This window comes from Cydia fagiglandana, chromosome 8, assembly GCF_963556715.1.
Source record: "Cydia fagiglandana chromosome 8, ilCydFagi1.1, whole genome shotgun sequence".
Lineage (NCBI taxonomy): Eukaryota > Metazoa > Arthropoda > Insecta > Lepidoptera > Tortricidae > Cydia > Cydia fagiglandana.
Window position 1 is genome coordinate 1,743,634 of NC_085939.1, and position 23,482 is coordinate 1,767,115.

General features: G+C 39.7%; 4 protein-coding genes across 4 annotated transcripts in view; 3 read left to right on the forward strand and 1 right to left on the reverse strand.

The window, feature by feature from the left end:
* The window catches only part of LOC134666441 (uncharacterized), a 215,024-nt gene that overhangs the window by 120,906 nt on the left and 70,636 nt on the right, over positions 1–23,482 (forward strand). The gene's annotated exons all lie outside the window — the stretch shown is intronic.
* Positions 15,905–17,522, forward strand: LOC134666985 (2-oxo-4-hydroxy-4-carboxy-5-ureidoimidazoline decarboxylase-like). The gene is made up of 3 exons (XM_063524296.1): positions 15,905–16,219; positions 16,650–16,803; positions 17,269–17,522. The coding sequence occupies exons 1-3, from the start codon at positions 16,033–16,035 to the stop codon at positions 17,447–17,449; spliced, it is 522 nt and encodes a 173-aa protein (XP_063380366.1). The 5' UTR covers positions 15,905–16,032; the 3' UTR covers positions 17,450–17,522.
* On the reverse strand, positions 18,235–21,777 carry LOC134666986 (proteasome maturation protein). Its single transcript, XM_063524297.1, has 4 exons — positions 21,638–21,777; positions 21,370–21,528; positions 20,728–20,829; positions 18,235–18,741 (listed from the first exon to the last, which is right to left on the reverse strand). The coding sequence occupies exons 1-4, from the start codon at positions 21,638–21,640 to the stop codon at positions 18,580–18,582; spliced, it is 426 nt and encodes a 141-aa protein (XP_063380367.1). The 5' UTR covers positions 21,641–21,777; the 3' UTR covers positions 18,235–18,579.
* Positions 22,909–23,482, forward strand: part of LOC134666434 (uncharacterized) — a 36,673-nt gene continuing 36,099 nt past the window's right edge. The window contains exons 1-2 of the mRNA XM_063523595.1: positions 22,909–23,020; positions 23,245–23,439. Of these exons, the coding sequence (XP_063379665.1) occupies positions 22,988–23,020; positions 23,245–23,439 (228 nt within the window). The 5' untranslated portion in view covers positions 22,909–22,987. The remainder of the gene's footprint in view (positions 23,021–23,244; positions 23,440–23,482) is intronic.

Below are 23,482 nucleotides of genomic sequence, written 5' to 3' on the forward strand. Positions count from 1 at the left end.
AGACCACCCAGGATAGATTGTCCTGGCGCTGACGTACTTACGTGGAGGCCCGACCCCAGCTGAACTGGGAAATGGGCTGGATAAAGAAGAAAATAAGAGTTTTTAGGGAAATGTATTTACTACCTATTTGTGAAGCTGCCGAATTTTTGTATTGCGTAAGTTTAATTTTATTTCTCTATTTTAGTGTTTAATTATTCTTCCGTTTTTCATTATATAATCAATTGATTTTTTATCAAGTACTTAAATAAAATAAACTCGCAAGGTGCCGAGATATATCATTGTTACATAGAGACAATAGATTCGACATTATTTGCAATACTTAGTAATGTTAGCGCTTAGTATCTAGTAGCACTTATTGAATATTTTTATGCAGGAATATGAGTAGGTTCCATTTTGTACTGTATTTATTGAGTAGGTAGGTACGTAATACATTTCATAATAGTACATTACAACAGAGGCCGGGACGAAAGGGGTTGCCGGCCGAAGACATATAGACGGCCGAGCGAAGCGAGGCCGGATAGGACTGAGCGCGGGCAACCCCATTTCCCGCCGAGGTATTTATAGTGCTTTTCTCAAACATGCAATGAAATAAATAAAATAAAAAATCCACGAAACCCAAGTTTTATTTATAGAAAAAACTAAAAGTAAACTACACCCAAAATATAACCAACACGTACCTATATCATTATCACGCGTATGTTTTACACGAGTCGTGTATTTTTACTACCCGTATATTTTCATGTATCTTTGATTTTTTTCGCCTTGTATCCGTCTGACTTTCGTTTTCGTCACATACGTTTACATACATAGTCTTTCATGTTGATATCATGTTTCACATACATCGTTGCTTTATGCATGGAGTACCTAAATAAGTATAGTTTCCACAGTGTTGACGAATTTGTAGTTACATTCATTTAAAATATGCCACAAAACTGTTTCTAATAAACTGTAAGCCATTTTTCTTAGTTTCTCAAATAGTAAAATTGCCATAAGCAACCATAAACATACTTCGTCTTTGACTTGGCGGCAGAGGCAGCAAGTTATAAAATCAATTCTGCTTACGCTGCCAATTCCAACACCTACGATTACAATTAATATTAATTTCATTATTTCGTCGGAACTCATATTAAAGTAAAAAATCAACAACGCACCATAAATCCAATAAAACAGAATTAATATTTTTCAACTTTACCTCCATAACAATTTAAAAAATATAACTACGCGTGTTTGAGTAGACGTTTTTACCGCTAACGTTTAGATGAAATATTTGAAATGTTTTTATTTGTGTAGTTAAATTTATAATTTAAAATTATAGAATGTATTATTTATTAAGTTCATATTGATTTTATACAAATAAAACTGCAAATTATAGCAAACATTGCTTTTTGTTTTTTTTATAGGCGTAGTGGCAGAGTGTCATTACGAACCATAAAGCAAATACCTACTGCCTCTACTTTTTTTAATGGATGAATGCCACGATGCTGTGTCACAAATATCTGTGAAATGAAAATTAAAAAAGAGGACTTTGCCGGCCTAGGCCTGCAAGATGTGTATGAAATTCCATTAACGACCTTTTGTCCTAGCCGCACCTGAAACGTCATACTTCGCAGCCTATTATAAGGAACATAACATCAATATTTCATTGCATGTTTGAGAAAAGCAAATTATAGGCGCCTATCTAAGTGCACATATTAATAATGACTAGGTTGCGACTGAGAACATTTTTTATCTATAAATACCTATATACCTATAAATAATTGGTAAGTAATAAATAAATAACGTGTTCCACATACAAAAATACAATTTAATTGAATTCTGGCCATCGCTAATCCAACTTTGGTAACGCGGCAAGTATCAGGGGCACCTTTGCACCCAGTACAGCCCGCGGAGGTCTTTTAGATTAACATATTTTAATAGTTAAGTATATATGTATACATATATTTAAGTTACTTTTGTATGATTATTTATATACCATTAACCTTTTGTATAATAAATAAATATGCGAGCGGAAAATGGGCCACATACATGGCACTTATAGTTAGATTTTTAGATGTTCAAATTGTAAGAAACATTCGGCCAACTTAAAAAGTCCAACTACATATACAAATGTAGAGTCAAAGAAGGCGGACGATGCAGCCTGCACTTGGCCGTTTCTTAGCAACTAGAGGAGGGAAGTAGGGGGAGTGCCTGGGCGTTCGGAGCGGGCCAATAAAGGCGCGCAGTAAATCCACGTAATTTAGGGCTGTCGTAAATTACAGTTCCGCTATAAACGGCCCGCGTACCTGCGCCGCGCCGCGCCGCGCCCGCTGCCGCGTCACGCCAGAGAATAAATCAACGGACGCGGCTGGGGCATGTTCCTAACACTACATGCACCCACCGAGCTAACTAAGGTAGAAGTATGTACTAGTGCTCGACGCTGCACTAGTATTCGACATGGGCATTTTATGTCAAAGATACAAGGATTAAATATGAATTCAGAAAAATCATCGCCGTTCAAACCTACTTTGAAATAAAGTGCCCATGTCGTAGTGCACAGGCGGTGCAGCGTCGAGCACTAGTACTTCTACCTTATGCAAGTACATATGTAGGTACAGAGTTTGCAATGAAAAAACGTAGAATCCCCTGACTCCAGCATTAGTAGATATTGGTATGGAATACCACCTAATGGTCTGCCTACCGCCACTGTCGGGTATCGAGTCGAATTTTGTCTACACTCAGTTTAAAGCTACTTACACCAGTTTATACAGTTTCTGTAGAACTGTTTGTGTAACTATATATCTGCTTATATTTAAAACTTATATCAATACTTACCTCAGGCTAGTTTTAACCGAAATCTCCCTAAATCATACAATATTATACAGCGACTAATAATAAGTAAGTCAATATTACGAAGCATCCATAAATCGGGAACAAATATCCTTGATAAACACAGAAATAAATGCTAGTACCTGGATTTGAAGCCGGGAGTTCCTGCTTCGTAGGTAGGGCCACGGCCGACTAAATTAGGAAGCCGTTATCGTTGGTGATACCTTTTTGCTGTACCATTTCTACATTCGACGAGGTCCAGCTACTTAAAGCCAGGAAGAACATTTTCCATCCATATAACTTGTCCACACGTGCACTGGACTCTTTTTCCGAGTAACACAACCCTTCCTTGGTATAGGTACCTGAGCACTATAAACCCCACGACGCCGTCTTTACGATTACGGGCACATTATCTGTTTTATCTGACCTAAAACCCAACAAAGAGATAAAGGTTTTACCGCCGCATGTAAATAAATTATCCAGGGTATTGTGCGCGCCCCGGATTGTCTAAGTAAACTTAGGATACGTAGGTCGGTCGTAAATCTCGGGGGTTGCATCGGCGTCACGCCGCATTAAAGGGTTTTTATAGTCCGCGTCTACGATGGAGCGATAAGTGAAATGTTACTTTTATTTTATTTGACTTGGCTGGGATTAGTCGTTTTATGTGAGAGTAAATCAGATGAAGAAGGTATCTATATGTAGGTATAGGTAAGGTACAGTATAAGAATTTAATTTCAGTACCTACCCTTTCGTATCTTGTCACACTGACAATCAATATGAAATATTAATAATTATTATAGGGGCCTCATATTATCACTGTGACGAGGTACGAAATGGTATACTGAAATTAAATTCATTTACATATTCATAAATATTATTATTATACAGAGGTATTTAAGGGTGTATGTATCTGTTAAGTCATTACATAACACTACATTCTACCTAAGCTAACTCCATTCATACAACGCTGCGTGTCCCATCATAATAGTAGGTAAATCGCACTATGCCTAAATATTTTGTTTAAAAAAATTACTGATTGAAAATCACATAATATCTATCTGGTTATAGGCGCCTCCTATTAAGTTTGTGTTTTCACTAAAATTATGTGGGTTCGTCTAAATAATTTCGTGCGTCAGCTACGGACTGATTAAACGCTTGGCTGGCTACATGAAGCAGCTAGGTTTGTATTATGTTGTAAATGATGGGATTGATGAGATAAAAGGTACGTATTAGAATACCGATAATCAATTTTTAAGTGCGCCTCGTCACAACATCACAACACATAAGGTAAACGTACTGGTGCTTGACGCGGTCCCACAGTACAGTCATCTTGAAACTTAAGTCTTTGTCAATAGAGGTGACAGCAAGGTGTCATCTATTGGGTACCATCATTTCGAGCACTAGTACGTTTACCTTACATTTTGAAATAGACATCTATTAGATATCTTTTAGACATCATCAAGATACGATAACGATATGTTTAGGATCTAACCTGTCAAATTTGACATTTGCTCGATTCTGAAGATACTCTTGAACGATTTCCACAGTATATGACTTAGAGATCCAAATCACATCTAATAGATATCTTACTCTATATAACGTAAAAGTGACATTGGTTGCCCGAATTGCGCTGCAAAAGAGAACTAGTTGATATCTAAACTATAACGTATCTAGAATGGATCTAGTACGTGTCGTCTCTTGTGAATATCTTGAAGTTCGAATACGGCAGCGAGTGTCGAACGAGCCATTGCAGAAAGGCGGTAGTCCGTAGTCCCGCCGTTTGGCATGCCGTGCCGTGCCGGGGTTTATCTGCGATCGCCCCGCCCAACGGCCGAACATCGAACATGGCGGATGCCCGCCATGGCCGGCCTCATTCCAAAGGCTCTCTGCATAGACGAGTCGAGGGCTTTATGCACTCATTGGACTTACTAACTAGGTCTGTGACTTTGTAATATAATTGCACTCGACACTCTTCAAAGTCGGTGAACAATTAGCTTAGATCAGCGTTTTTCAAACTTTATGGTGTCACGGCCTTTTATGACCACAAAAATATTTTCGCGACCCCCAAACCCCGTTTTTACGTTTTTCTATCTATATAGAGTCTGTGCGGAAAGAGAATGGATCCCATACATTCTACGGCTCTTTTCTTTCCGCACAGTCCATCAATGGTCGATATCAAAACAAAAAAAAAACTGGCCAAGTGCGAGTCGGACTGGCAAAAAAATCACGTTTGTTGTATGGGAGTCCCACTTGAATATTTATTAAGTATATGTATTCTGTTTTTAGTATTTGTTGTTATAGTGGCAACAGAAATACATCATCTGTGAAAATTTCAACTGTTCATGAGATCCAAAAAAGCGTTTTGAGGAATTAATTCCCAGCAAGCTGGAAATCATTTTAATACCTTCATTTGGTCCTAAATGCGAATAATCTGAATTTGCCCCATCGTAGGCGTGGATAAATTTTGGAAGCCTTGGGAGAAACATTTTATCTTGGATTGACAAAACCACTAGAAATAGAAGGAGCCCACCGTCAAAATTAATGTCACTACCAGCAAGGTTGTTGTGGATCAGACACTGGTAAAAATAATTAGTGTTTTAACACGATTTTACCAAAAAAAAATTCTAACTGGCGGCCATTTTTTACAATGTTTGACTAGGTACTAATTCATAATAAGGTACTTTTCGGATCCTCAGATATCAATTTTTATCATGATTAGAGCAAATTTTCCGTCGGACGTACCGTTTTTGAACTTCCAGCAAGAAACTGAAAAAGAGCAGCAATTTTTCCACAACTCCTGGAATGGAGCAAACTCGGATTACACTAATTTAGAACCAAATGATTGCAGCTTGCTGGGAATTAATTCCTGGAAAAAATCTAATTTGACTGGCCTAACAGATCTTAACTTATGTAACTGTTTAATAAATACAGTTTACCTATATAATAATATGTTTTGTTTTATTGATATGTACGTTAACAACCATTACATTTTAAAGGATAGGATTATTTTTAAGTTAAAAAAAAATGATTTCTGTTTTCCATAAGTTATTTCAAAGCTGAGCTTCGCGACCCCCCTGGACAAGTGCCGCGACCCCCCTGGGGGTCGCGACCCACACTTTGAAAAACACTGGCTTAGATGGATCCTAACTCTTTTTATAATAAACAAACAATAAACAATTACCTACCTATGATATGTAAAATTAATAACTGATTAAAAGAGCTTTTACTCGTAGCACTGGTGCAGAATTATCTGAATTGCGAGTGTTATTCATATTAGGTTTGTCAACAACTCTGCAAACTGTAGATCATATCATATCGTTTGTCTCTATAATTATGTTATTTAAACATAGGTAGGTAAGTAAATACAAAATTTAACAGATTGCCACGCGTATTCGGGAAACGAGATAATCACAAGATCTAGAGACGATATAGAGATGAACTAGATTTACATTAGATATCGACTAGATGTGACTTGGATATCTAAGTCATAACTTGTCGAAATCGTTCACGAGACCTCCAGAATCGCGGAAACGTCAAATTTGACATAAGTATCTATCTTACAAATATCTTTAAATTATCCATATCGTAACTTGTTGAGGTCTAGTAGAGATCTAATAATTCATTTTCCGAATCGAGCCGTGCGATTGCGACAATTTCATTGTTTGGTATGGCTTCTCTATAGTAATAATAACTCAATGTTTTCTACCAAAGAATCGGCGATCTGAGGAAATAATTTTATTAGGGTTATGCAGCTCAATCCAGTGGTTGGTCCTGAGGTTTGAGGTCCTGACCTGACTCTAGTAAATGCTCAGCAACGGCAACGGCAGACTTGTTCACCTGACGATTTTTGACAGCTGCCATGTTCCTTAATAACTCTTTCTGCAATTTGCTTCTCCGATATAGGTAATATAATGTGTACCACAAACGCAATCAATTTTATGTAGGTAGGTACGGATCTTCAGGTTTCGATTTTCATCAAGATCATAGTCATAGTCATAGTCATAGTCATAGTATTTTATTCATAAACAATACAGGATTGTGTTTGAAAATACATTTTACACATAAACTTAAAACTAAACAAAAACAAGTAAATCAACACTTGAGACTAAACAATATCGAACACTTCATCTACAGTATAAAAACACCCTCTCAATAAAAACAGTTTTAATTTGTGTTTAAAGATATTACTTTCTGATATTGTTTTAAGTTCTACAGGAAGTTTGTTAAACAATTTAACGGCCTGGTGTCTTACACAGTGTTCCTCTATTTTTGATGATGGACGGAAATTAACTTTTATATTTTTTGTGCGCGACGCTTTACGCAACTCCTGTTCCTCATCAGTTTCAAATCTTGAGCTATGTTTAACGAGATCCGTGAGTAATAAGAGCACATAAAGACTAGGCACCGTAAGGATGCCAAGTTTTTCAAAATATTGCCTGCAAGACGTCCTTTGTGGGATGCGAAACATGATTCTAATCGCTCTTTTTTGAGCGATTAGAGCTCTATTGATGTTATATTGGAAGCTGTTTCCCCATAGCATAATACTGTACCTCAACTTGGACTCAATCAGGGCATGATAAACTATTTTAAGATGTTCTATATTAATTACATCTCTGAGCGTTCTCAGGGCATAGCATGCTGAACTAACTGCGTTCTCAATACCATCCAGCTCTTGTGTCCAGTTTAATTTGGAATCAAGACGTATACCCAGAAATTTTACAGCGTCAACTATTGCTATAGATGTTCCATTCATAACGATTTGAAGCTCGTCATTTTTCTTAGAGTTTTGTTTGAACAGAATGATTTGGGTTTTATCGGTATTTAGGCATAAATTATTAAATGTAAACCATTCATAAAAGGAAGATAATGCAAGATTGATTAATTCATTGAGCTCTACTAAGCTTTTAGCGTACACAGTAGAAATACCTCCTAGAGACAAATGGACTAACGACCAAATGTTCGTCGAAGAGGGAAGCCTTATTTGGTATACGGATGGTTCCAAGAAAGGCAATGATGTAGGATGTGGGATCTATGGTGAGAGACCTAAGTTCAGAGCTAGCGTCAGCATGGGCACACAGGCCTCAATCTTCCAGGCAGAAGTCTTCGCCATCAACAAATGTGCGGAGATCAACCTGGATAGAAACCTAAGACACCACCATATCTACATCAACTCAGACAGCCAGGCTGCTCTGCTGGCACTAGAATCTCTTGAGTCAAACTCAAAACTAGTCCAGAACTGTAAATCAAACCTAAATGCACTGGCTTATTCCAACAAAGTTATACTTAGATGGGTACCAGGGCACTCCGACATTAACGGAAACGAAGAAGCGGATGAACTTGCTAGAAAGGGCGCAGACACACCCCTGGTCGGCCCAGAACCGTTTTGTGGAACCACAAAACGGGATGCATATTCTCTGCTCAACAACATAGAAAAAACGAGAGCAATCGATTGGTGGAAGTTCGTAAAAGGACAAGAACACTCGAAAGCTCTAATCAAAGGGTTCAACAGCAAAACTGCTAAGGAGCTTCTAGGGCTCAAAAGACACAAAACTTGTGCGGTGACTAGAATTTTGACTGGACACTGCAAGTTGAACAAACACATGTTTCAAATAGGGAAAAAACAAGATGCGACATGCAGGTTCTGCCAAGAGTCAGAGGAGACTGCTATGCACATTCTCTGCTCCTGCGGACCACTAATGTCCAAAAGAAGTACCTACCTAGGGCGACATATACTGGAACCCTATGAGGTACAGAGCATTACGGCCCAAAGAATCTGGAACTTCCTGGATTCAACGGGCATTAGTAATGAACTTTAAAGGGCCGTCACAATAGATCACAGCTTGGTCGAGGCGACACTCATAGGCCCATATAAACATAATAATAATAATAAAAGCTTTTAGCGTGTACAAATCGGCTCGAAAATAATGAAAACCAAGATGGCGCCCGTTCCTATTAATTTTGACTTCAGATTCGTGTTAAGGGGCCTCTCGGATCTTCAGATATCGTTTATCATCAAGATCGGCTCGAAAATAAAGAAAACCGAGATGGCGCCCGTTCCTATCAATTTTGACTTCATATTCGTGTTAAGGGGCCTCTCGGATCTTCAGATATCGATTTTCATCAAGATCGGCTCGAAAATAATGAAAACCAAGATGGCGCCCGTTCCTATCAATTTTTACTTCATATTCGTGTTAAGGGGCCTCTCGGGTCCTCAGATATCGATTTTCATCAAGATCGGGTCGAAAATAAAGAAAATCAAAATGGCGACCGTTTCATTCAATTTCATCAAGAGAGACATTAAGCTTTTCGTTGCCGAAGCGATAGCGATTGTAACCTTGGCTAGCGGCCCAGATTCGTAAGGGGCCTCTAGTTGTAACAGCTCTAATTACGCTGGTCAATCCATAAACTCGACTAGTCCAAAGTGCTCAAATGCGTGTCAACACGCACCGCGCCGCGGCTGCCCGGCGCCATTTATATTCCTAATGAAAACCACTCTTATAATTAATTCACAGCAATCACATGAGCCACGGCACAGCTTTTATGTTTATTGTTTCCATATCATTTTAAAGCATACATTTTGATTTCTCCAGAGTGTCACTGTAATAATATTTTATTTGGTAAATGTTTGGTTATGCGTTATCGTCGGCTGCTGTTATGATTATTGCTTAATTGTTACGCAACTTTTCACTTAATTAAAGCCTAATATCCAGTGAGTTGCATATGTCATAGTTGATTAGGGGTCATAGCTACTATTTGGTTTATATGGCTATAATTATTTCCAGTGTTGTCCTTTAGGGGTTACCTGAACAGGTAGGCAGGTATATGGAAATAAGATAGACCCTTCTATTTAATTATACTATTAACTAACTAACTATTTTGGCTCAGCGATCCAAAGAGAATCTTGGCCTCCGAAACGAGAGCGTGCCACCTGTCCCGATCCTGCGCAACTTCCTGCCAGTTACTGACGCGAAGCTGAAGCAGATCCGCCGCCACACTGTCTTCCCAGCGATACCTGGGCCGACCCACTGGACGGCTACCAGTCGGTCGTCCCAAGAACGCCTTCTTGACAGCCCGATCCTCTCCCATTCTGAGTAGGTGACCGAACCAGCGAAGTCTGTGCGCTTTCGTTTCGCCGATGATATTGGGTTCGGCCACTAACTCCTCGATCTCGGCATTTTTCCGGATCCTCCAGGTGCCGTCATCTCTCTGAATAGGTCCCAGGATCTTGCGAAAAACTTTTCTCTCTGCTACCAGGAGCTGACCTTCTTCTTTTAGTGTTAGGGACCAGGCCTCACAGCCATACATTAGGATAGGCCGTATAACGGTTTTATATATCTGTAACTTTGTATGTTTGCTGAGAAGCCTGGACACCAACACTTTGTGGAGGGCTGCACTGCACCGCAGGGCGTTTTGGATGCGTATGTTGATCTCCTCCTCTCTGGTGTTTGTGTCGGTAACAGTGCATCCCAGGTACCGAAACTTCTCAACTCCACGGTAGACGGTACCCCCAACATGAAGACTATCACGCTGGATGCGTGTATTCTTGTAACGTTTCATGTGGAGGTATTCAGTTTTTGCCTGGTTGATCCTGAGACCTAAACTAGAGGCCTCTCGTTCCAGGACACTAGCTGCCTCCGCTACCTGTTCACGGCTCTCCCCTAATAAAGCCAGGTCATCTGCGTACCATTATACCATTAATTTATATAAAAAAAAACCAATGTTCTTAAATACAGATCTCATATACAGGGCGTTTGCAGCGCCGTTCACACATTTAGCGAGCGTACCTTGGAAAAAAACTTAATATTAAGGATGTTTAAGGAGTGCTAGACCGATAAAGATTTTTTTATAGTCTATATATAGTGTCCCACTGCTGGGCAAAGGCCTCCCCCTAGCCTTCCAATCTTCCCGATTAACTGCAGCATCCGTCCAATTGCTGAGAAATGCGTCCAGGTCGTCCCGCCATCTCCTCTTAGGCCGACCATGCCGGCGTTACATTGTGGCACCAACTCCGTGGCTAGTTTAGCCCACCGTTGTTGGTGCATACGTGGTACATGGCCTGCCATGGCAGTCCCACTTTAGCCTGGCGGCGATAAAGAATATAAAATAATAAAAAAGGTTAAGGTATTAAGTCATAGTTTGATGAATTGATGACCGGTCTGGCCTAGTGGGTAGTGGCCGCAGCTGTAGATTCAAATCCTGGTAAGGGTATTTATTTGTGTGATGAGCACGGATATTTGTTCCCGAGTCAAGTGTTTTCTAGTATTTATATATTATATATGTCGTTGCCTGAGTACCCACAACACTTGAGTACTTATTAGTACGGTACCTACTCGTACTAGTAGTACCCACTACTTACACCTACATGTACTTGCCTTCTTGAGCTTACCGTGAGGCTTAGTTACAGTCGCCATCAGATATATCGGAGCGGTCAAGGTGCTCACAAATATCTGAACACGCCTCTATTGTCAGGGCGTTAGAGTGCGTGTTCAGATATTGTGAACACCTCGGCCGCTTCGATATATCTGATGGCGACTGTACGTGATGTGATGTAGTTGGGGCTTAAATAAGCAGACGCTCAACGCAGACATAAAGACAATTAGCGACTGGGTGACAACGCAATTAGCGCTGATCTCGCCGATATCCAAACAGCAATTATCTCGTTTTAAACATCTCGCGATGTTGAAATTTGGGGGCCTATCCGCAATCGCTTATAGAAAACACCAATCGAAACTTTTGTAGGTATTTATGAAGCGAATTTTCTGAATAAGTCTATCTCCGATTATCGTGGAACCTTTGGCTTTAAATAGTTACTATAGAAAGGACGTAGTACGCGCGCTTATGCGCTTTCGATAGAGATAGGAACAGGCAGGTCAATGTACGAAATTCCTCGTTGCTACGCGTCCATTCTTTATAAATATTACCTACGTAATGATATTCCAACCATACCAATATCAAAGACATGTAACTTCGTATAAGATGAATAAAGTCTAGGGAATTAAACGTGCCTCGGAAATCAAGAATAAGTCATTCTCGGATAAGGAATGCAAATCGGTTATTTTTTGTATGGAAATAACCGCGGTTTCGGTTAAAAACCGATTATTTCCATACAAAAAATAACCGATTTGCATTCCCTATTCTCGGATAGATGCCGCACACACCTTTAGCCTATGCTCGGCTAGATGCCGTGACGACACCGTTTCATATTTAACAATTTTAACATATGGATATCAGTGAATGAACATGGATCAAAATGATATAAAAATAATAAAATCATTTATCCCTATACATACATTTTGTTTGAGAATTTTATACGTTTTCGTGTTTAGTTTTAGTCGTATGTCGGTAGATGGCAGTAAATTTACTGTGACTACAAAATTTACTATGACAGGACCCCTCTATACTATCTATTCTTTTTGCCAATACCATTACCACTTTGACAGTAGATGGTGATGCTCGGCCATTATAGTAAATCGGTCCAGCCAGGCGTGGCTCACTCCGCGATTTCGTCGCTTTGCAACAGGTAACAAGTACATCCGTCACACTCCCACATAGGGTTGCCATACGCCCGGATTTGTCCGGACATGTCCGGATTTTTGACCCTTTGTCCGGATTACGGCCGGACTTGGCATGTGTCCAGATTTTTAAGAATGACCTTATAAAAATAAAATGCGCGCCCGGGGAGGGGGCTACGGGATTGGGGGAAGGGAAAGGGAAAAGTAGATCCACGATACAGTACAGTACACCACAGAGAGCAGCGCGCCGCCGGGGCGTCGTTCAAGCTACTCCAAATCTCTGCTACAAGAAATGTCCGGATTTTTAAGGTGATGTCCGGATTTTTATCACGACATTTAATTCTTCCATATGGCAACCCTACTCCCACACCAATTTTGGTGGCTAGCCATAAGCCGCGCGTGGCGCTGTCGTCACCTAGCGGTCATATCTGTCCTAATCATAACAGACGCGTTTTGTTAGAGAGTGAATCTTCTGTACTTAACCTAAAGTTCGTTTTTTTAGCATTAGAAAGAACTTGCAAGAAGGTAAGCGATCTTGTCATGTCTTTTAATTCAAAAACGCCTTTTAAAAATCAAAAACTTTTGAAAGCAGGAGAATATAAATGATCGTATTATTTAAAGACCTAGGTTTAAGGAACTTAGTATGTAGTTATCTTCGAGCAACACCGGCTTCCGACACGTCGGAAGGGAGGGGCCCAAGCGATATCTCACCGTACAAATCTTTCTGCCATTTTTCGCGGGGGGAAGGTGCACACAGTGGCACTTCTCACACACTTACATACAAAATCCAATCAGAGGCCCTACCGCGAACCACGTTCGACGTGTTGCCTCTCTATGGCACTTGTAAATTCATACGTAAGTGTGACAGGGAGGCAACACGTCGAACGTGGTTCGCGGTAGGCCCTCTGTAATGACGACACAAATACATACAAAATGACACACGTCAAAGACAAATCTTGCAAACCTCGATCTCTTTTTGTGTACGGACGAGTGACTAGTGTCACAACACGCACACTGACACATTTCCGTTGAAGTATGTCATTGTATTCTGAGAGATGAGAAGTCGGATTTGTCGCTCGACCGATCCGCAATTTGTACTGAGCGAGCAAAATCGATAAATCCAACAATTACTTGAGACTAAAATATAATAATTGTATTTAAATGTAATTAAACGTATGATATGTAAAAAAAAATATTACATGTGAAATGTGTAACACTTTCTTTTTGTAAATTTGACGTCCCCGACCTCTTTTTATAACAAAAAAAACCGGACAAGTGCGAGTCGGACTCGCGCACGAAGGGTTCCGTACCATAATGCAAAAAAAAAAGCAAAAACAAAAACGGTCACCCATCCAAATACTGACCACTCCCGACGTTGCTTAACTTTGGTCAAAAATCACGTTTGTTGTATGGGAGCCCCATTTAAATCTTTATTTTATCCTGTTTTTAGTATTTGTTGTTATAGCGGCAACAGAAATACATCATCTGTGAAAATTTCAACTGTCTAGCTATCAAGGTTCGTGAGATACAGCCTGGTGACAGACGGACGGACGGACGGACGGACGGACAGCGAAGTCTTAGTAATAGGGTCCCGTTTTACCCTTTGGGTACGGAACCCTAAAAACCGAGCAAACAGGCATTTTTGTGCAGCAGTGTTCACGCGCGCGTCTGGACTCAGTCTAGTGAAAAATCCAAGTGCAACTAGTTTTATTACCCGCGCTAGATTAAATTGACGCGCTAATCTTGTACCTCGGCAGAGGGGAAATAGTGCGAATGCCGCCTCCCTTCCGTGTTGCTCGAAGGTAGTTATATTCAAATACAATTGTCACATTGTTCATGAATGAATAAATAAAAAATATATACTTATATTAGATTCATAATTGTTGCCGTAACTTATTTTTAAAATGTGTTCTTCAATTAAAAGACTCATCAAGATTGTTTACCTTATTTCTAATGCTAAAAAAAATGAACTATAGTACTATTATTAATTCTGTGGTCCAGCTTGGGTCCAGCTAACATGCGGTCAATAGAATAGGTTTCGGAACCCGTTTCCGATAATATATTTAAAAAAAACTACATACATGTTGGATTAAAGCCCTTCGTTTTTTGTGTCGGTCATGGGCTTCGTCCAATCCAGGTAGACGCTGCGAGGGTACTGCCACTCCCTAAATTTAAATTTAGTAGGTACAAGTAGGTACAGTCGCCATCACTGCCATCGAATATATCGGATAGGCCGAGGTCCTCAAAAAAATCTGAGCACGCACTCTAATGCCTTCACAATAAAGGGCGTGCTATGCTTTAAGCTGTTTTCTTAAATAAAAGATGTTTGTGAGCACCTTCGCCGCTCCGAGTCTGTAGCGGTTTTGATAGCCCACGCAGTGTAAGTGTTATTTTAAACGTTAAACTTCTATGAAAATATGACGTATAAATAACACTTGCACTTCGTGGGCTATCAGAATCGCTGTATACTTTTCTTGGTCTAACTCTATAAATGGCGAAGTTCGATTTTCATTTACTTTGTAACAGGATTAATCATGACTCAGACAAATAATAATATATGAAACACGACGCTTAAATAAGCATACCAAATCGAAATTGCTATTAAAACAGTTTGCATTTGTAATATTTCGCGAGAGGAGTCCCCGGGGGCCATTTGTCGCGGCGGGGCCCCGCGGGGCCCGTTAGCGCTCTGATTTATCCCTCCTTCGCCACCGCAATACATCTGACACATAAATGTCTCTTTGCTTCCTTTAAGAGGACAGAGGACCGCAGCCCGTTTTCAAATTTGAGAATTTTAGGTTATTAAATAACGGACTGAGTAGTTCGACAAAAAAGTGTGACAGAAAGAGAAGTCAAGTTAGAGGATCGCATCTCGTTTTTATGGGAGTAATGGGTTGATTAGACAATAATTCCAACTTTAGAATTAGTCCTCTTGTCTGATCCTCTCTTTCGTACTGTTTTCTCTACATTCTAGTCTCTGCTCGGTATAATTCTTTGCAATTTGGATTAGAGGTCCGAATGTTGTACGTATATTATAGATACATATAAAAGCTCTTTCTATAGTTCGGACTCCTAGTTATAACCTTTACCTTGGTAAAGGTACTAAAGGTTTATTAATATACCTATGTATACCTACCTACTGCCTAGGTTATTCGCGTATGTTACTTACCTAAGTATTTATTTATTTACTTACATTTTGTTGAGACGTAATTTAGCGTAAATAATAATGAAAAATGAAAAAATGAAAATGAAAAATGTTTATTGTGTTAAACAATACAATTTGAATACAATTACAATTGAGTCCTCCTTGTAAGTATATGTATACCTGTATCAGGAGAACCCGCTCTGTATTAATGTATGTCGGTACATAATATGAGGTAAGTTAACGTAACGTAAGTAACTTGCATAAGCTTGCATATGTATACCTATCACATTTGTGATAATAGGTAACCAATGTTGTGGGTGAAAAATAGGTACCTACCGCATTGGTCTAACGTAGTAACAATAGGCACTTACCTACCTATTTATTTTATTTTTTTATCGTGAACAGACGTGACGCTCTTGTCTCGCCGATTTGAGCAAAGATAAGCCAAAACTATCTACCGTTATCTAACTATATTTGAACTCTTAACGACCTTATAACTGTGTTCGATAATAAGTAAGATAAGAACCGAACCGTCAGTCAGTCAGTAATAACAGTCGTGTATATAAAGCCATGTCTTCTCTAATAACTGTGTCCGAGGCAAACAATCTATCTGAAGACCAGTTTGAGTGGATGTTTGGTAATGTGATAGAACTGTGTACGGAAGCTGCGGCTGTAGTGAAGACGAAACGCCCATTTACGAGTGTAGACGAATTGTGCGCGGCGTTTGCATCGTATTTGGATGAGATTACTGAAAACGGTGAGTCAGCTGTATAATAATTCGCCCGTTTCTAATTAGGTATGTATTAAACAGGTTCCCAACTGATTTTTGGTGAGAGCTGAATCTAAATAGGTACATCGTACATCTCCTTTAAATCGAGAAGCTCCGATGTTCTTAGCTTTTGCGTTAAGCTAAGTTTTTTTGCTACCTTACCTATTATAACAAGTTAAGAATAGGTAGGTAAGGTGTATTCGGGTAATACCGAATGTCGCATAATTCCGAAACTTAGATGAAAATCACCCTTAATTCCATCATAATAAAAGTCTCTTTTCGGAATTATCCGACAGTTTTCGACATTCGGAATTACCCGAGTACCTAAACCTTACCTAGGATCGCCTTTCTGAATGAGGGTCTGACTTTTGTCACTCATGACTCATTCGTTAATCAATTTAATAATCTATGATTTCAGAAAAGTTAATGGTTTTGAAACTGCACCCCGACCTGGCCGGCCGGCTGGCGGCGCGCGGCGAGCTGACGCGCGAGTCCACCGCGGAGCAGCGCGCTGCGGGCCTCGACCGCCTCTCGGCCGAGCAAGCGTCTCTCATAGGCTACAGAAACGAGAAGTATGTATCAATGGATAGCCACGTACTGAACTAGCGGTCTCATGAGGCAAATCCTCGGTCAGGATGTGCCTCGCCCAAGGAAAACGCACGGGCTGCCTCGCCTGAGCGTGCCGCGGCCCGAGTCGAGCGTTGTCGGTTTTTGTCAAGTTGGTGATAGGGGGAAATATGTATAAGCGATACCAACGCACGTGGTGAAAATATAAACATTCTCATTTGTTTTCATTTTCGGAAATTTGTCCAGGAGGCGAGGCGACTTCAACGTAGTTACTAACGCCATCTATGATTGTTTACTAGCAACTCTAATTCGAGAACTTGGTTGGGTTGGTATACTTGTAGTTCCATGATATTCCGCTAAGAGTGGCCTAATCTATGACAATTTTTTTTATATTTTAGCTCGTGTCTAAATAGACAAAGGAATAATATTATTTATTCTTTTAAATACCTACCTAATTATTATCTTTACAGATACAAAGCCAAGTTTGGATTCCCTTTCATCATATGTGCGAGAGAAAATAAGATTGATTCCATAATAGAGGGCTTACAGCAGCGCTACAGCAACACACGCGCCCAGGAGATACAAACAGGGATCAATGAAGTCAAGAAAATCTGCAAGTTGAGGATTCTCGATATCGTCAAACAAGAATGATTAACAGTGAATCATTTTTCTTTTCATTCGTTGCCATTTTAAACTAATTTTATGGCATTTAAATTATCCAAACATGCATTTTTATGATAGTTATAACTGTTGCCTCAATGGATCATCTACCAAGAACGATAATGTTGATAATATGAAGTGCTACTAGAGTTCTTCAAACAAACTCTGCTATACTATATGACTATAGGGACCGTGCGCGATTACGCACGGTACCTTGTGCGTTGCTGGTACTGCCATCTTGTGGCGTAAATTAGAAACTTTTTCCGCGCTATTAATTAGGGGGCTCTTGGGCCTCCCCCTACAGTTCATGCATGCGCCCTATTGTCGCCTAGTTGGCGGTACAGAATAACAAGAAACACACAGTTGTTTCACCGATACACCAATTTTGTTTGTGTAGTGTAAAGACGTAAAAATATACGTATACCCTTTTTCAGGCATAGTACGATTTATCGACCACATACGCGAATTTCAACTTTAGCATACCGATTTAAGATTCAAATTAGATTGCACTTTCGGGAAATTTAACTCGTCTTCAAATGAATTGGATTTTTCGGGAAAATCTTGTAGATTTGGTGCGGCTTGGAATAACGTTAATGATTTGAACCGTGATTTGTAGGAATGTTAAATATTATAAATACCTATATTTAATTTTGTTTGTGTAATGTGATTAAATACTATTTGTACTATTAATTATCAATAAATACAACACTACTATCAATAGTATCAATATGTGAAAGTTGTTTGTGTTTTCTCCTGTTTAAATAAATAAAAAAATCTTTAAAAATACATACTTTTATTATATTTAAACACAAACAATTGAACAAATAGACAACCGAAGCAATGTCGGGCATTTTCCAGGTCAGGACCATATATATAAAGTGGGTATCAGCTATGGGGGAAACCAAACTACCTACACCAAAACTAAAGAGGCCCAAAATGGCTTGTATGCTCGAAAAGATGGCGCCATACCTTCGGCCTATACTCGTGTAGATGGCGCCGTTTGGTATTTAACAATTTTAACACAAATTTATAAAGGATCAAAGTCAAATGCTATGAGTCCTAATGCAGAAGCCTTTTAGTTCAGTTGTTTGTTTAGTTACAAATTAGCATTTAGAAATATCTCACAGGAGCCCAAGTGACCTTTCAACCACAGCATGGGGTTGGCCGGCAACTTCGCACAGGTCTGGAGTGTTGAGGATGTCTTCGAAGCCTATTTCAATGTCTCGGCCGGTTAACACGTCGCGCTGAAGGTTAGAGCTGGGCAGGAAAGGGAGTCGGCCCACCTAGAACAGTAAAAAACATGTTATGTAAATGCTGGAACTATAATTTTAAAGAGCGTTTTTGCGCCAGGTAAGTTGTTAGGAGGCTTATGGAATTTTGAGAAACTACAATTCGATTTAGTAATTCATATTAATATGTAGATTTAGATGTTTTTGAAAAATCTCCATGGGACTTACACTTAAATTCGGAATTGAGAGTAACTCCCTCTAAGGTTTAGAAGTACTAGTGCTCGATGTTGCACCAGTATTCGACATGGGCACTTTATGTCAAAGTAATATAGGTTAAATTTCAACGGCGAACATTTTTTCTGTATTAAAATTTAAACCTTGTCACTTTGGCATGAAGTGCGCATGTCGAATACTAGTGCAGCATCGAACACTAGTATTTCTGCCTTACATGCTTTTAGAATTTTTAGTGGTATGGTACGAGTCTAACCGGGGAGCCGGCAGGCCTCGTCGGCGATGGCGGGATAACTTGGACTCCTTCTTGAGAGGCTGGCCAGATATTGCACTAAATAGAGACGAGTGGAGGAAGAGGGGGGAGGCCTTTGCCCAGCAGTGGGACACAGTGGGCTTTGAATAATAAATAATAAATAATAATAAGTGGTATGGTAATGGTAAGTTATCATTATCACCACATAATAAGAGAGTAGTTTAACCCTTTATAGGGCAACGGTCACAAAAAAGATTTTCTTTATAATTGAAAATCTACTTTTTGTATTTTTTTCATGTACAGAATTTTCAGGACTATAGATTGGCAATAACCCTTGAATTGAGGATTTTTCCAGTCTTGCCCATTAAAGTATCTGATATATGATGATGATGATGATGCTCTCCTGACCGATTTCGGCCACAGAGACTGTGTGCTCTGGAGTAGGCAATTTTTAACTTGTATTATTAGAGTGTAGCTGATTCACTCTCTGGCAACCCCCACCCTTAAGTAATTTTAAAGACAGCTGCTTGTAACGAAGATAATAATTAATAACGGGGGTTATTCGTCGACCGCCATATTGGTAACATCGCCTCGTGATTCATTTCTTTGTTTTTGCTCATTAATGTTGTTTAAAGTGTAATATTGATAGCGTATTATGTTATGATAGTAAATTAATGTGGAAGTGTGCAGATAATGAAAAATTAATCATGAAACGCGTTTAACCACCATTCTGGCGTCAACGCCGGGTAGCCCACGAGGGTCCTTGTAAAGTCCAGCTATCACCTTACAAGAGCTCATAACCCTAATACCGAACAACGTCATGCTCTACGAGCATTTGGTATTTCTACCTCTAACCGTGGCTGGCTAGAGCCCTAGAGGCCATAATTTGATAGTTTTATACCGTACACTGGCTAAAGTTTATTTATTACAAATAATATTAATTCGATCCCACGTGGGATCCACTTTGACGTTGGCGAAATCATCGACAGTATCGATGGAGCCATATTACCCAAAGATTGATTGATAATTAATAACATATGGAGTTTTGGTTTATTGCTTATGTCTATTTATCATTAAAACACAATTCAATTTAAACAAAATTGTTGATGAAGTGATTGCTTGAGCTAGTTATTTTTCTTTTACACCTTGCCTATGCCACTTCAAGCACAAAAGAGTTTTAGAAAAATATGCTACAAAGTGATCAAAAATTTGGACAGGATCCTTATCACTAGAGCTGTGCCGTTCTCAAAAATGTTCTTCCTTTTGTGTGTTCTCGATTAAGAATATTTCCCATAGTAAATTGAGAATGTTCTCAAGAATGGTACAACAATCAGTGGTGGATTTGCAGTCTTAGCTGCCCTATGCCTCAGCACCCAGCATATTGACTACATTTTGAATTATTTCTAGTTATCGTCAACAATTTTTTTGTCACAATTTGCTGCCCCCAATAAACTTGCCGACCTGGGCCCGGGCCTACTTGGCCTAAGCAACTCCACATTTGGCAACTATATACATAACAAAAGGTTAATGATGTTCTTAATAGAAAAAAAGACTACCTTATTCACAAAGTTCAGTTCCATATTGAGCCTCATTGGTGCATGGAGACCCTGGATGTTTCGGAGCATTGCCATGTTCATTTTTTCTTCATTCAAGCGGTACTGAAAAACAAACAAGAAAGGGTTACTTATATAGTCTAATAAAACATGGCCTTTTCTTCCCAGAGTGACACAAGCCTACATCACAATAACATGGCCGCTATATATAGCGCTATCGCATATTATCATATAGCGCTGTCGCATGATGATGTAAGCTTGTGTCAGTCACGTGACCACGAAGAGACAGGAAGAGAGTACCAGGTGGAGTATATTATTATACCATGGTTACTCAGGTATATCCAATTACAAGCTATGCGGTGTGAAATAACCTGCTTAATTTAATAACTTTCTTTTTAGATTGAAAGGCACCATTGAAAGAGCAGCAGGCAGCCCGTTGTGGTACAATACAACCTCATTTGTTCAGCTGAGACCGTTTGTTGAGTGACACGGAAGCTACTATAATATAAATTACTTATTTTACGACAGTGGTTTGTTTTATTATAGGTTATATTTATATGTAGCATTCAATTCATAATAAAATGTATAACAAAGAGATGTGTAACAAACCAAATTAATTACAAATGTGCGATTTTGCGAACTTACATTACGTTCGGACACTTCCAAAGGATGTGCGATGCCGACATTTGCCTTGGTCGCTCCCAGCCCTGCAGTGAATGGGTCAGGGACTCCGAACGGGCCCTCCTGCCCTTTGACGTCGCTGCCCACCTCCGGCTTCACTTTCAACGGTGGCAGACCGAAACTCTAAAAAATAAACGCATTATTCCTTTACTACAACACAAGAAAACTTAACCACTATGATCATGAACACAGTTTTAATATTTATATCATGCATGGAAACTAAACCACTAACCATTTTATAGCCTGTTTTTCAGTCTAGCAGTTTTATAGAGTAAAATAAAATTTGAGAATGGGTATCGATCTAGCGATTGTAAAGAAACAAAAATTGTTCGGCTACTACAAGTATACAATGGCAAAATCGAGCTCAGCAACTTGTCAGCAAAAATTTGTCAATTCACGGCGCCGATTCGCCGCTCCATGTCAAGTCAAAGCCGTAACAGACGGGCGTACCGACCGGACCGCGACCATGGTCCGATCAAAATTGGATCAAAATATCTTTTCTCGCTCTCACTCACAAACATAGAGTTGGAGTAACCGCAGCGCAGACGCACGGAATTTTCATTCGATTTCCGTACCGTATGACAGGTGGGAACGGGACGTGTCTCTCTACATTATGCATAGCGCTGTCTCGCTTGCACATTGCACATGTCATAGCGTACGGAAAATTCCGTTTTTCTGCGGCCAGTAATTTATAAGCCCTTTATTTTTTTTTTAATCAAACCACAAGTTATTTTTAAAAGTCGCTGAACAAATGTTGGTCAGTATGAGGAGTAACCCCGGCTACTCACGTAACGATAAATCGTTGCGATAAAACTGTGCAGTCCGACTGTGCAGATAAATCGAACCGTGTGTATGTCGATTATCGTAACGATTTGTCATACACACGGTTCGATTTATCTGCACAGTCGGACTGCACAGTTTTATCGCAACGATTTATCGTTACGTGAGTAGCCGGGGTAAGCCTAAGCCCCCATTCCCACGAGCGCTTTTACAACGCGCGTTTGAATGATACAACGACAGCGGTGGTGCTTTTTATCAAGCGTTTTTGGATTTTCGACTTTAAGCCTTGGTCGTTAAATCGAATGTAGAGTGCGGACAGATTCAAGCGCTTTATTAACGGGCGTTGAAAAAGCCCTCGTGCGAATGGGGGCTCAAGTTTAATTTTTTACTCATATTACAGGCCACACCCAGTATACTTACTTTAGGCCTCATCCGTACGAGCCACATACGAGCGCTTTTTCAACGCGCGTTAAATTCGATGTAACGACCAATGCTTAAAGTCGAAAATCCAACAACACTTTATAAAATCGTCACCGCCGTCATGTGTATAAATACACATGTATCCATTTGTGTCATTCAAACGCTTTTTTAATGCGCGATGAAAAAGCGCTCGTGCGTAGAGGCCTAATCGGTCATAATTAGGTAATTAAACCTATGCCTACCTAAAGATTTTGAAAAAGTTATAAAGCTCCATCGACAAACCTATCTGCCTTAAAATTTGGCACCTATCTATCGTCAACTTTGATTTGTTAAATATTTTATCAAGCGTCTTAAATTATTTAATTATTTTTATAAGTTTAAAATGGCACCGAAAAAAGTAGTATCGACAAAAATCGTATGTTAATTACCCTTATTTCTACTAGATCATTTTCTATAGAGGCTTATCGGGAAGAGACGGGTCATGGAATGTATTAAGACATACGTAGTATGTATCTTCTTAGTAGTTTGTGATTAAGTCCCAGCCCCATACATTCCACGCTTCTTCTCTTTCCGCACAAACTGTACCTATATTCTGGCCACGCCGAATTTATAATTTAGATAATGTTCCAACCGTCTCAGGATCCTGTTCAAGAACAAATGCGCTTAAAGTTTCGCGCGAAATGCCTGTTTCGCGCGCTCGGACGGCTGGTGCTCGAGAACCGGTACTGGCTCATAGAGGGCGTTGACCAGTACGAGGGCTTGGACGACGTGAAGCGGCGGGTGGAGCAAGCCGTCAGGGGGAAGCATAAGAAGAAACAGTTGCTGAACATAAACGTTAGATGTCACTTTTGTTACATCTCTTTGTAGATATGTAGGC